General features: G+C 38.5%; 1 protein-coding gene across 7 annotated transcripts in view; it reads left to right on the forward strand.

Moving 5' to 3' along the window:
• Positions 1-14,091, forward strand: part of zmynd11 (zinc finger, MYND-type containing 11) — a 102,712-nt gene that overhangs the window by 67,411 nt on the left and 21,210 nt on the right. For 4 of the 7 annotated variants that reach the window (XM_066723723.1, XM_066723732.1, XM_066723740.1 and 1 more), the window contains 7 exons: positions 3,029-3,190; positions 4,194-4,271; positions 4,751-4,843; positions 8,560-8,647; positions 8,807-8,862; positions 9,893-9,970; positions 10,815-10,933. In XM_066723723.1, the coding sequence (XP_066579820.1) occupies positions 3,029-3,190; positions 4,194-4,271; positions 4,751-4,843; positions 8,560-8,647; positions 8,807-8,862; positions 9,893-9,970; positions 10,815-10,933 (674 nt within the window). The remainder of the gene's footprint in view (positions 1-3,028; positions 3,191-4,193; positions 4,272-4,750; positions 4,844-8,559; positions 8,648-8,806; positions 8,863-9,892; positions 9,971-10,814; positions 10,934-14,091) is intronic. The other 3 variants (XM_066723746.1, XM_066723751.1, XM_066723764.1) reach the window with 2 other exon arrangements.

Genomic DNA, 14,091 nt, shown 5'->3' on the forward strand with positions numbered 1-14,091 from the left:
TTAATTACTTTAAATATTGTCCCCACATAACATTTCAGAGTCTGGAGAGAGATGTTGAATTCATCCAGTTAATCATTTAATTAGACCAATGAAGGAGCCAAGATCTGGGCTGGAACAAAAACCAGGAGACGCCCCCTTCCTCCAGGACTGGAGTATGACACCCCTGCTCTAAAGCGATATAAGAGCCTGTATTGAATAACAGTCACTGTGGAAATCTCATCCTAAAGATGTCCTCGTGTTAACAGCATCTGGGTTATTTGTACATTAGTGCTGCCATGAGACCAGCGTAGTACAGAGCCCCTGCCAGTTAAAAATTAACCTGTCTGAAGCTGAGATTGCATTGTACGTGTGGTGCACTAAACCACCTTAAGGAAGATGCTCTCGCAGAATGCTGGAATTTTATTAAATTATTTTATCCTCAGCCAGTGAGAAACTTGCTGTTGTAGTCTGCTTTCATGCAGTAAGAACATTGAACTAATCCATGGGTGCTCACTTTAATGTGGAAGGGGGCGGAGGGGGACGTCCTCAGTATAACTGCCATCTCTGATAATCCCACCAAGTAGCAAAAAAACAAATACAGCTAAGTAATACAATCTTACAAGCAATTATCTACTGTGCAATGCTTGACCAACATTTTAATTTATTTAGATCATATTGTGACTGTAAAATGTACAGTGCAGATAGAACTGCATTCCCAAAATCCAAGCTATTTACAAGTTCTGTGATTCGATTGCTGTATTTAGTACTCGTTCCTTTTGTATTGTTATTCTTCCAATTGTGTGCGCTTTATGTTGTGTTTATTGCAGAAACCTTTTGAGGTGACCCCTGGGTGCCCCTCCATGTAACACACCCAAATGTCTGTGCAGCTACTCTTACAGCTTAAACACTCTTTGACCCCCATAACAACTTTAACATGTAGTGCCTGAGTTCAGCCAATGAACTGATTTGAGGGTTGTTTGGGTTTTTTCTGGGTTGGAGTGGGGTGGGGGGTCGTCTGGAGAGAGTTGTAATTGTTTCAGTGGTTTTCTTTCATCATCTGTTTTCATATCTGTTGATATTTGCATCCCTGAAGAGTTTATGGCGCTCTTTAGGTTAGCTGTTCCTTTTTTTAAAGGATATGTTTGCCAGATAGCCAGTCAGCTGAACAGTGGACATGGGTCCTTTTGCCATCCTCTCCCAGTGCAGATCTGTCCCTCATTACCCAGCATTCCATTCAAGTTTGAATGGCCAGGTTTGAATTAGTGTTTTACTGCTCTTCCCGTTGTGTAGCCGTTACTACAGTGGATTGTAGTCTTGACACTGCCCCAAAGCTGTTCCATTTACATTATTTGTACTTGGAGGAGGAGGAGGAAGAGAAGGAGAAAATAATAATTGCGAAATTATTTGGCTGTTTAATGTTCAGATTAACTATTAAGTGAAGTTAAATATTTTCTTCTACAGTCAAGTAACCAGTGTGGACCTAATGGTGGTAGTATTAAGATTAAGAATCTAAACTGTATGTGTGTCTCTGTTGAACCTATATAGTGTGGGTGTAAGGAATAAATGTATAGATATGTGTATATTGAATCTATATAGTGTGTATGTATTGCATTGCACATCAGTGCACCCCTTTCCCCACCTATCAGGACCATCGACTTATTTATTTTTTATTCAACTGGATTATAAAGATTTAATTTGACGTTTTTAATTTTAATTTAAAACACTTGTGTTTCAGGAAATACATTAGTAGGATATTGTTATTTTTTTTATTCCTCAATCTTTCATTTTATGTTCTACCTAGAGATCTGGGGAAATAAACCACGACAGTTGGTAGGTCCCAAGGATTAGTATTGTGCAACACTGTTACTTAGCATTTCACAATACTGGGAATTGTTTGTCGTCACTGTTCTGTTATTATCTCAGATAGGAGTGTGAAAATTGATCCTTAAGGATTTTCTTGTACTAATCAAAGCTGGTTGCAAAAGCACACAGTCTGACTTTCGTGGGGATACACAAGAATAACCAGAGGAAAGCCTTTATGATATCATCATCATTTATTTTATGCACATATGATTTCAATAGCATTGTAAAGCAACACCAATTTAAACTGTTACAGGATTAGAAAGCTTCTTGCTAGTTGATTAAACTTACATTTGTAAGTGAATTAAACTCTGCTTAAAGCAGATATTAAAAAAGTTTTTAATTGCATGTCTTCTGCTACATTTGAACTATGAAGCTGATTCCTTCTGAAAAAGAGTAGCATTAAACATGCTTTAAAGTGATCCTGTTAATCAAACTGTAATAAAATAATAACACAGAAATTGTCAAAAACCTAACCTGGGATTAAATCAAAACTAATATTATTCTAAATTATAACCCTGTAGATGATAGCAGATTTTGGGTAGAGACAACAGCAGCCACTGAGTACAGGTTTGTAATTTGTGATCAGTGGGTGGGTCAACCCTTTGATTTAATCCCTAGTCACCATCCTGTGTCTCCTGTCTTTTGATTCACCTATAACTCTTCATTATTTAAGTAGACTGGTTATTAGACATCCATAACATAATTTACATGTAATTTACAGTTCATGGCTTGAAAGATTATTTTGATTTAAGCTTCACTTCCTGTAACATAATTGGTAGCAACAAAATATGAAATTCATCCAGTTTATCAGCCAATCAGACCAATTAATTTACAGTAAGCTCAGTAGGAACAAAAGTCAGAAGACACTCCTTGGAGTCCCTTTGATTTACAGCATTACTTTAATAGCTTTTTATTCAACTAAACTGCCTGAAATACAACCATGACAAAAAGATCTGTAGTGAAACCTTAAAAATAAATAAATTAGGATAATGCTGGTATTCAATGATATTGGTATCTACAAACAAATACATGTAAAATTGAAAACAAATTACCCAACAGACACACACACTTTCACTCTCACTCACTCACTCATTCACACAGATGCACATACACGGGCAGTTCGGTCATGGCAGAGAAGCAGTCTACTAGAAGGAGCGTGTATTACGCAGGTCTGCTTTTCTTCCAGGACTGGGAGGCGGAGAGCCATGACTGGTACTGCTTCAACTGCCACCTCCCTGGGGATGTGATGATGTGCGACTCCTGCTTCCGGGTATACCATCTCAAATGCCTGGCAGACGAGTTCAAGCCCCGGGACAACAGCGCACACTGGCAGTGCGTGGTGTGCAAGGTGAGGGGTGCTGCCCGGAGTCCCCCCACTCACTGAAGTCTTCAGGGAAATCCCTAGCAGCCTTTCCCCCTTGTTGAGCTGCGGAGCACCTGCACAATGACAGAGAGAGAGAGAGAGAGAGAGAGAGAGAGAGAGAGAGAGACAGACGGAGTGAGACAGACGGAGTGAGACAGACGGAGAGAGACAGACGGAGAGAGACAGAGATGGAGAAGGAGAGGCTGAGAGACGCACAGAAATGGACTGAGAGTAAGAGGCAGGCAAGGACAGACGGGCAGATAGAAACAGAAACAGACAGGAACAAATGGAGAGATGGGCAAGAGACTGACAGAGAGAGAGGCAGAGAGAGATAGGCCAGGAGAAACACGGAGAATAGACCTTTAAGGGGCAGTGTTTCAGACAGTAAAAGCTTGCACAATGTTGCAGAAATGCATCCCCTGTGTTAGAATTCTGCTCACATTGCCACTAACTGCTGCACATGTTGCGTGGGGACACCCATCGCCCGAGAGACGCAATATGTATGCGACGCAACACCTAGCACCAAGCAGAGCAGACACAAATGCACTGGTATCTTGTAGCTTGGCCCTGTGTGTCTGCTAAATCCAAAATGTGCTGCTGCTTTGTGTGTGTTTGTGGATGTGTCTGTCTTGTGTGTGTGGAGGGAGGGTTAGATTCCAACATTCAGGAATAATAAAGTATGGAAACTTGTTATCTTCAGTAAAGATGCATATCCTTTTGAAACCTGCCTTACCTAGAACAGGTTTTTTAGGTCAGTTAATTTTCAAAATGTGATTGGTGTGCAGATGGTGAGCATTGAACTGAATGATCTTTCGCTGCACACTTTGGAAATTACATTACATGTCATTTATCAAACGCTCTTATCCAGGGCGACTTACATTTGTACCCATTTATACAGCTGGGCATTTTACTGGAGCAATCTAAGTGAAGTATCTACACTCTTGTACACATCTACACAATTGACACTCTTGTTGTTTAATTGAAACAGAGCAGTAAAAAGAAGAATCTCAACAAGCAGGAAATGAGCAGATACCTGCGGTTTATTGTGCAGCGAATGAAAGAGAGGGTGAGTGACACGAAATATGAATGATGGGCAGGCACAAACAATGGAATATTAGCCCTGCTTGCCCTCCTGTTCCCCCTTATGGCATACCCAGCTTAGGTCTGACACCTAGACATTGCTGAAGCTCGAAGCAGAGCAATTCTCTGGGACTCTACCTCCAAAAATTATTTTCAATCTTAATTGATTATTATTCCACTTGACTTTCAGCATCACTGGTTCTGAATTGTTCCCATTGTGGTTGAACTATGAATCAAATTAATTTACCATTTTGTGGGCTGAGTTTGCCCCCAAGGAAAAAAAAGTAGGACTTCTGTAGGGTTTGTTTTGGTTTTGTACTCTATTACTCTACTGTTCTTTTGATTTTCATGTATGAATAATAAGTACCTGTTACCTGTATCTATGTACAGGTTGTTGTTTTTTTATGTAAATAAACAGTGTGTGTACCATAGACATGTAATCTTTTCTGTTTTTATTGAAATCAGGCCATTGACTTGAATAAAAAAGGGAAAGACAGCAAACATCCTATGTTCAGACGACTAATTCACACTCCACTGGACGTCTCAAACATACAGGAGGTGAGTGGTAATCCCGTCAGCATCTGTATCCTGGTGCTTTAAGTTGCATACTGTTTGTATAGGTCTAAGGAAATATGTGCATATTATCAGGCTTTCACAAAATGCATTGTTTTTATTTAAATATACAATATTTACATCAAGTTTTTTCCAGAAATACTAGAGAACCATTTCACAGAGCAACATATATAAGACAAACCAAGTTTATATTAAGTTTTCAAAACTGTCTAAAAGTGATTTATAAAGCCTTTCAGGAATTAAAAAAATATAGATTATTTGGATAGGTTATAAAAATTGTATAGTGATACGTGAAATGTGATGTGTGAAAATGTAACTGACATAACTGTATTGGTACTAAAATAAGATGCACAATCCATGCCTTTTCAGCTTATAAAACTAGATTTTTAAGCCATTTAATTAATTACTTCACATTGCTTGAGACAGTGAAGCACACAAATACATACTGCATTTTTTTCAAATACGTCATAATGCAAATATGTCAAATAAATAATATAAACAATATGTATAAGCATTGCTTTTATTAAGTTAATGTAGTTATTAAACCATCAGGTTTGACAACTTGATGTAAATATTGCAAATACATCCACTTTGTGAAAGCATAACTAGATGCCCATATTTTGTTGAAATCTTTTACCGGGTCTCACAATAGCACATAACGCAGCAGTTTCAAGATCTGCTTCTTTCTCTTTCAGTTCTTTCAGTTCACTGATTCCAAACGGCTCTTTGCTATTCGTTCATTTGGGGCATTCAGCTCTGGCAGGGTATGCACTTGCTACTTAGTCAGAAGCCCGCCCCCATCAAATCAAGCAAAACTGATTTTGTATTGGCTGACACATATATCACTCAATGATAAGGGAGAGCGAGTGAGCAAGCAAGCAGCTGCAGGCCAGCAGCATAAGGGAGTCAAATGAACGAATCATATGAGAGAGATTAGTCCGTTTTTTTCATTCACTTAAAATATTTATTCGAAATGACAGGCATAATCAAAGAGGTGGTGGGGTAGCATTATATGTCAGAAATGACACTGAGGCAGAAGAACTCAAATCAGATCCCAGTAACGAAACAGAATCTTTGTGGGTTAAACTTTTGAAAAAAAGATCTGGAGGATTAGTGGTAGGAGTGTGTTACAGAGCACCCAACTCAGATATTCAGAAAGATGTTGCATTGTACAATGTAATCAGGACTGCATGTAGCAAGGATGTGGCTGTTATAATGGGGGATTTCAGTTTCCCAAACATAGACTGGGAAAGCCCAGTTGGGACCACAGAAGCAGAAATAGAAATAGCACATGCATTGACTTGATCTTTTCAAATGACCAAGATAGAGTCAGAGGGACACTAGTTAGAGAACCAATGGCAAACTGTGATCACAATATGGTTAGCTTTGAGGCATTCTTTCAAAAAACAAGGACCAAGTCTAAAACAATGGTCTACAATTTTAGAAAAGCAAACCTTGAAGGTATGAGGCAGCACTTAGAAGAGTTAGACTGGAGCACACTGGATACAGATTCAGTTGAAAATGGATGGTTATATTTTAAGAATATACTACTAGAGGCTCTGGAGAAATTTGTACCAAAACTTAGCAAAGTGAGGACCAAAAAACATTGGCCAAAATGGTTTAAGAGAAGTATGCAAAAAATTATCAAGAGAAAGAAAATGTTGTATAGCGCATACAAAAGGGATAGAGATTAAACAAAATACGAAGAATATGTTGAACTGCAAAGAGATCTTAAGAAAGGGATCAGGAAAGCAAAGAGGGAAATAGAAACATAGCTCTTGGAGCTAAAATAAAGGAAAGGGTTTTATTAAATACTACAACAGCAAGAGGTCAATAAAGGAGGAATTGAAACAAGATTTGGCAAATGTTCTAAATGAGTATTTCACAGAGGTTTTTACAAAAGAAAAAACAGATGACATGCCACAGGTTAACAATCAGTCCAGTCTAAGAGAGATCAGGATAAATGAGGAGGAGGTACTAAAGGGACTAGCAGAATAAAAAACAAACAAATCACCTGGGCCAGATGGTATATTTCCAACAGTACTTAAATAAATGAGGGAAATTATTTATAGGCCGCTAACTCAAATATTCCAAATTACACTTAGAACAGGGGATGTGCTGACTGACTGGAAGACAGCAAATGTCAAACCAGTCCACAAGAAAGGGGACAAAACTGAGCCAGGAAATTACAGACCAATCAGTCTCACCTGCATCACTTGTAAAATGTTGGAAAAAATGATTAGACGGAAAATAGAGGAGCCTCTTAATGAAAACCATATTCTTGGAGATAGTCAACATGGGTTTAGACGAGGCAGATCATGTCTTAATAATTTATTATAATTTTTTGAACATGCAACTGCAGCTGTACATCATGTGAAGCATATGATATGATATACTTAGATTTCCAAAAAGCTTTTGATAAGGTTCCACACCAAAGATGTATAGGAAACAGAGGGTGTCGATTAGAGGAGTTGCTTCTAACGAGTGAGGTTGTTAGTGGAGTTCCACAGGGATCAGTACTAGGACCTTTGCTTTTTCTAATCTATATTAATGATCTGGACTCTGGGATAGTTAGCAAACTTGTCAAATTTGCAGATGATACTAAAATAGGTGGCTCAGCAGATACAATCTCGGCAGCACAGGCTATTCAAAGGGACTTGGATAATATTCAGTTGTGGGCCGACACCTGGCAGATGAAATTCAATGTGGACAAGTGCAAGGTATTACATTCAGGTAACAAAAATGTCCACTATAATTACACTATGGGAGGAATAGAACTAGATGAAGCAATGCATGAGAAAGACCTAGGAGTCTATGTGGACTCCTCACTTTCTCCATCCAAACAATGTGGGGAAGCAATAAAAAAGGCAAACACAATGTTAGGGTATATTGTCCAAAGTGTAGAATTGAGAACAAGGGCAGTGATGTTCAGACTGTACAATGCACTAGTTAGAGCTCATCTGGATACTGTGTACAGTTCTGGGCTCCACACTTCAAGAAAGATATCGCTGCTCTAGAGGCAGTTCAGAGGAGAGCAACCAGACTTTTCCAGATCAGCAGGGACACATGGACTCGGGGACACAAATGGAAATTGGGCTTCAGGGCATTCAAGATGAAAAACAGGAGACACTTCTTCACACAGAGAGTCGTCACAATATGGAACAAACTACCCAGCAATTTGACTGAAGCTGAAAATTTGGGAACATTTAATAATAGACTGGATAGGATCCTTGGATCACTTAGTTATTCATGGACACCAAACGAGCTAGATGGGGCAAATGGCCTCCTCTCATTTGTAAACTTTCTTATCTTATGATTAGTTCGTTCGTGAACTACCCATCACTAATGCTCACTGGCCCTCAGTTACAGTGTATACACATGCCAGTGGAAATCATCTTCCATGTGCAATGAAAAACAATACAGCAAAAAATAAACAGTAATTTACAGTTTGAGATAAAAAGAAAGGAAAAATGAACTAGGCCATATTTTGAATTTAATTAATGTCTGCCATACTCTCAGAATTCCCAGAGTTCAAGTGAATTTTTTTTTTTTTTTTTTACATGACATTTCCAACTGTAAAAAGTAAAAGCTGGGTGGTAAATAGTCATTCTGCTATTTGTCGTATTACTCTGCCCTCTGCTGGATTTTGGCTGTACTGCACATGCTGAGTTCCAGCTCAGTGCCTTGTTCTGTTTTTTCAGAATGTCTCTGAAGGAAAATACAAAAGCTTTGAAGAGTTTAAAGCAGACGCCCAGCTGATTGTACACAACACAGCCATTTTGTTTGGAGGTGAGATTGCTAATTGCTAACGTTGCTAATGTATTTAGTGAAAATTAATTTTTGCCATCACTGTGATTATAGAGTTTGAATGAAAAGGACTATTCATACTTTAGAGAGGACTGTCTGTTCAATCAACTGTTCAGTTAATTGTCTTTTGTTTTATTGCAGTGCACAGTGATCAGGCTGAAATCGCACGGTTATTGTACAGCGACACATGTCACGAGGTATGTTTTTATGCTATTCATTTTAATCTGAAACTGAAAGCTTGTCAAGGGAAGGTGGTTAGAAGGTAGAATTTGTACGGAGACCTCAGTGTGGAGCCCTCAAAGAAGAATTCATGAAACCGTACCACTTGCAGATCTGTGAAGGGTAACACTTTCATGTCATTGCTTGACAGCCAAACAACCCAGATTATAATCCCTTTTACTTGAGAAATTAGTTATATTTTAAATCCGGTCATTAGCTGTGCCTTGTAAAAATGGTGTCCGGGAAAAATTGAAGACTTTCTTTTGGTCACATTTTACAATAAATGGTGCAAATTCCTAATGAGTTAATGTATGCATACCACAGGAGTAACACCTGAATACCTCATGCACTAACTCTGAGTTCTCTTGTTGCTTGTATGGATAACTGTTAACATTTAGGGCCAGGGTTGGGGACTAGAGCTACAGACCAAGACTGGTGTTAGGCCTTCTGCATGTGAAGATGTTTGTGTTATTTCTGAGGTATTCATACATGAACCAATTCAGACCAGCTATTGCCCCTTACTGTAAAGTGTTCTGTTCCTCTGGGAGAATAAACTAGTGCAGGGGTCAGTAACCCAAATTAATACAAATACCTCATCTAAGAAACCAAAATGTCAATTTGAATGACAGAATAATAATAAAAAAAAAAGAAAAAAACAGATGCACGGATCTTAACAACAAGCAGCAATGTACTGATGGTTAAAATTACATTTATTTCACTACATCAATATCTTTCTAATTTGTATCTAATGTTGAATTGCGTGCGGCTCCGGAGTCACAGATTGCAGACCCCTGAAGTAGTGTCTCATACTCTCCCTTTCCCTGCTGGATTACCCAAATGCAGAGACAGAAAAGTAACAGAGAATCAAAGGGTTGTAAGGGTCACTGAACTAGGCTTGTTTGGTCTGTGTAGCTACCAGTCCTTTTAAATTAGTTTGAATTAGTCTGCACAGACCTCTAGAGAAATGTTACTGACAAGAACTTTTTTGTTTTTGTTTCTCTTTCGTAGCTTAATGAGCTTCAGCTCTGCAAAAACTGCTTCTATTTGTCAAACGCACGACCTGATAGCTGGTTCTGCTACCCCTGCGTAAGTACCGAATCACAATCATTTCTTAGTCCAGTTGTCTTGCTTGCTTTGATGTTTAACACTCATGGTTGTCATGACTGGGTCCTTAGCAAATGCATTTGTCACAGTGCCGTCCTGTGCGGCTGGAACTGCAGCATGTTTAATATAACATGGTGTGAAATGGCTACAGCCCCATCCTTCTCTCGCTGTGGGTAGCGCCTGTCACACTTTTAGCCCCTTCCCCTGATAAAGCTTTTTAATTCTCCGTGTCTGTGGCACAGTAATGTACCGTTTCATCAATGCTTTGGGAAATCTGGTGGGGATTCATATCCCTCACTGTTAACTGCACATCTATTGGGAAGGCCTATTGTTCTGTTAATGTTTTGATATCTGAGTGGAAAGCTACAGTGATTCCAAAAAAATGAACAGTATCATCACGACTCTAGATTAATAGCTGGGGGGTTCCCCATGCTGATCTGTCAGCTCTAGAAAGAAATAAACAGCACAATATATGAAGGGAAAAGGTAACTGGACTTAATTTCGGGTGTATAAAAACAATTCCATATTTTGCCACTTAATACAATGCTGATGCTTTGGCCTGCACCAGTGTTCTTGAAAGCCTGTCCTCTAGGGCTACAATCCCATAGATTCATGCGCCCCTTAACTTATGCCCTGTTTTAGTACTGGGCAAATAGTTTAACTGGTTTGCTTAAGTAAATGCTGAATTATTATTCCAAGTGACCAATCAAGAAATGGAATACTGAATTCACTCTGGCTCTCAAACAACCGCTCGGAACACAGCCTGTCTAGATATACACACCTGTGGATTTTACACACTGTGATGCATTACTTTTATTATTTTCAGGCACCAAGTCACGAATTAGTCTGGGCAAAAATGAAAGGTTTTGGATACTGGCCAGCAAAGGTCCTACAAAGAGAAGACAATCAAGTGGATGTACGGTTCTTCGGGCACCAACATCAGAGGTGAGAATGAACGGTGTAGTTGTATTCCAGATGAAGAGTCCCCAGCATGAGAATACAATACAAATATATAGTAGTTGATCTGCCTCTTGTGAATTCGACCTTTGCTGATTGTATTGTATGGGCAACATTGTGTAAAGTAAAATGGTGACCATGAAGAAAAACAACATTGTTAATGTTGTATTCATTCATTCATTCATTCATTCACTTATTTAAATGATGCCTTGGTACCTGGCAGATAATATCCAGGACATATACACATACACACATGTATTTATTTATTGATGTGTGTATATATATATATATATATTTTTTTTTTAATTAGATCTGTATTAATTCATTAACTGATGGATTGGTTTAATTAAGCAATGCCTTGGTGCCTGCCAGAGAATATCCTGGACATGCATGCATGCATACATATAGTAATTGATGGATTGCTTTGAAAAAAGACTGGGCTCCCATTGGAAAACAGCTGGGCTTCCCAACTGTCAGACCATGGTACGCATGTAAATGTGTGCAACCGCACAGGACGGCAAGACGTGGGGGCGGCACCGTCTCGATGTGTACAAATCAACTTGCATCATGTATGTCCCGCCTCCTAAAGGCAAACAACTAATCAGATGTATCAGATGCGTTCGGCCCCCGGAGCAGTTCTGTCCTAACAGAGTTGGTTTTCAAAATCTCGCTTCACTGATTGGGTCATTTACTTCTGCTTGAAGGCAGGACTAAGCAGAGTGACAGTCCAGAGAGCCATTGACAGGTCAGATTAGAATTATTTTAAAGAGAAAGCCAGGAGAAAGTAATATGGAAGTTTGGAAACATGAAAGCAGGGATCAGCTGTCAGATCTTCATTGTGAAAACATTGAAATAGAAGTAAAATATACAGTATACAATATTTAGATTTTGTATAGATTAAATACTGGCACTAACAACCGTACTTATTGCATTTCCTTTGTGTTTTTGTGTTTTCCAATGTACATTTTCCAACATTAATTTTGAACAGTGATCATCAACACATACAGTACTATAGGCTAACACATCTTACAAGAAGTATGTTCAGGTATCTGTTGGTAGGACTACAGAAAAAAATCGTTATCCTGCAAAAATGCAGTAGGCTTAACAAACAATTCAGGTAGAGAGGGAAAAGTAAAACAAGAGAAAGGCACTAAGAAATCACAGAAAAGTTAATCATCATAAAATACTGATCACAATAATAACAGTATGAATAAAAGTGCACATATGTACCAGAGATGGAGTCGAGACCAGGTGTCTCGAGACCCAGACCAAGACCACGCTTGTTGAGACCCAGACCAAGGCCGAATGGGTCGAGATCAAGATCAAGACCAAGATTAATATATTTTTATGAGACCGGCCTTATAATCTAAATAACATTTTGAAAACAGACTAGAGCTTCAGTTATACTAATGCAAAGTTTACTTTTAATGCTTTTTTTAAACAAATACAAAATTCTAAACAGAACTGTTGGTGTATTAGCAAGGTAGGCATCTAAAGACAAGAATATAGTGGAGAAGAGACTCAAACCTGTTCATTGATTTAATTAAAACTGAACTAGTCCAGGTGTGGGACGCTTTCAGTGCAAGTTGTTTGTTTTCCCTGTGATTTATATAAAATTAGGTAAATTATGTAGATGAATGGGGAAATCCATTAAGCACTGTTTTAACCTGAGGGGTGAATGGGGATTGGTTGAATTACACTTTTACTCATACTTAATATAAAATAGGTCAGTAATTGTGTAAAGAGAATGTAACTATTAGAGAATATTGTGTTGTGTGGAAGGGGTCAGTTAGTGTGTTCAAAAGCCAAAGAGGGGAAAGCCAAGAGCCTGTGGCTACTGAGCACATCATAGGGTATTTACACATGTATTTTTTCACAGATTTATTTAAAATCGTGAATGTTTTTTCAGATTTTAAGAAATACTTATTTTGTGTTGTCAGCAGACAAAAGCTAAAAGAATGTGCTTTTTCAGTAGGCTTATGCTTTTATTCAATCCAGATCCGTCTGTGGAGTGGAGTACTCTGGTACCAAATTTCATGAATGCAGATATTTTAAAGGCATGTTGTCAATAAGTGGCCTAGTGTTATTGAAAGTAAAATGTATCATTAATGAGCATATCATTATCATATGCAATGCAATGGAATTTGACAGTTCAACTAAAGACTTGGCTGCTTGTCTGAATACAAAGTTTCTGCGGTCATTATATCTTGATTTCTTTCTAAATATTCTAACATTTAATCCATCATCCATAATAATGGGAATGCCGTAGACAGTGGTGCTATAATGAATATTGGCTGTAGAGAAATTGGTCTGTAGGATATTGTATTGTAATAATATCAACAATGTTGATATCATGATGACTACCTTGACTTAATACACTACTAAAGTATTAATATGGAATAGAGGAATAATAAGCTACATCAGTCTCCAATAAAAAATAAATAAGTGAAACAGTGGACTTGCGGTACAGAGCACTTTTTAAGCAGTATCCATCTAGTTGCTGACTGGTGATAGAAGCGAGTTTTGATCAATAAACAGTAAGGAGACAAAGACGCACACAATAGCGCTAAGCCAGGATTCAGCCATTGATTCATTCATCTTTAGTTGCATGTTTGTATCTCGTTGCAATGTTACGCAAAATACTGGTACGGGTGTGGCAATTGAATATTGCCATAAGAAACGTTTCCAAGGGGGGAATACATTATGGGTGCAAAAACAGGTACATAATCTTTAGAATTTCAATACATAAGACCGTGATTTATGTGCTGAGATCAATACAATGACAGACCTGCCGAGACCGAGTGAGTCCAAGACTGAGACCAGAGATGTCGAGACCAAGACCAACTCCGGGTCTCAGGACTATATATATATATACACTCAACTAAAGGATTATTAGGAACACCTGTTCAATTTCTCATTAATGCAATTATCTAACCAACCAATCACATGGCACTTGCTTCAATGCATTTAGGGGTGTGGTCCTGGTCAAGACAATCTCCTGAACTCCAAACTGAATGTCTGAATGGGAAAGAAAGGTGATTTAAGCAATTTTGAGCGTGGCATGGTTGTTGGTGCCAGACGGGCCGGTCTGAGTATTTCACAATCTGCTCAGTTACTGGGATTTTCACGCACAACCATTTCTAGGG

This window comes from Amia ocellicauda, chromosome 2 (assembly GCF_036373705.1).
Source record: "Amia ocellicauda isolate fAmiCal2 chromosome 2, fAmiCal2.hap1, whole genome shotgun sequence".
NCBI lineage: Eukaryota > Metazoa > Chordata > Actinopteri > Amiiformes > Amiidae > Amia > Amia ocellicauda.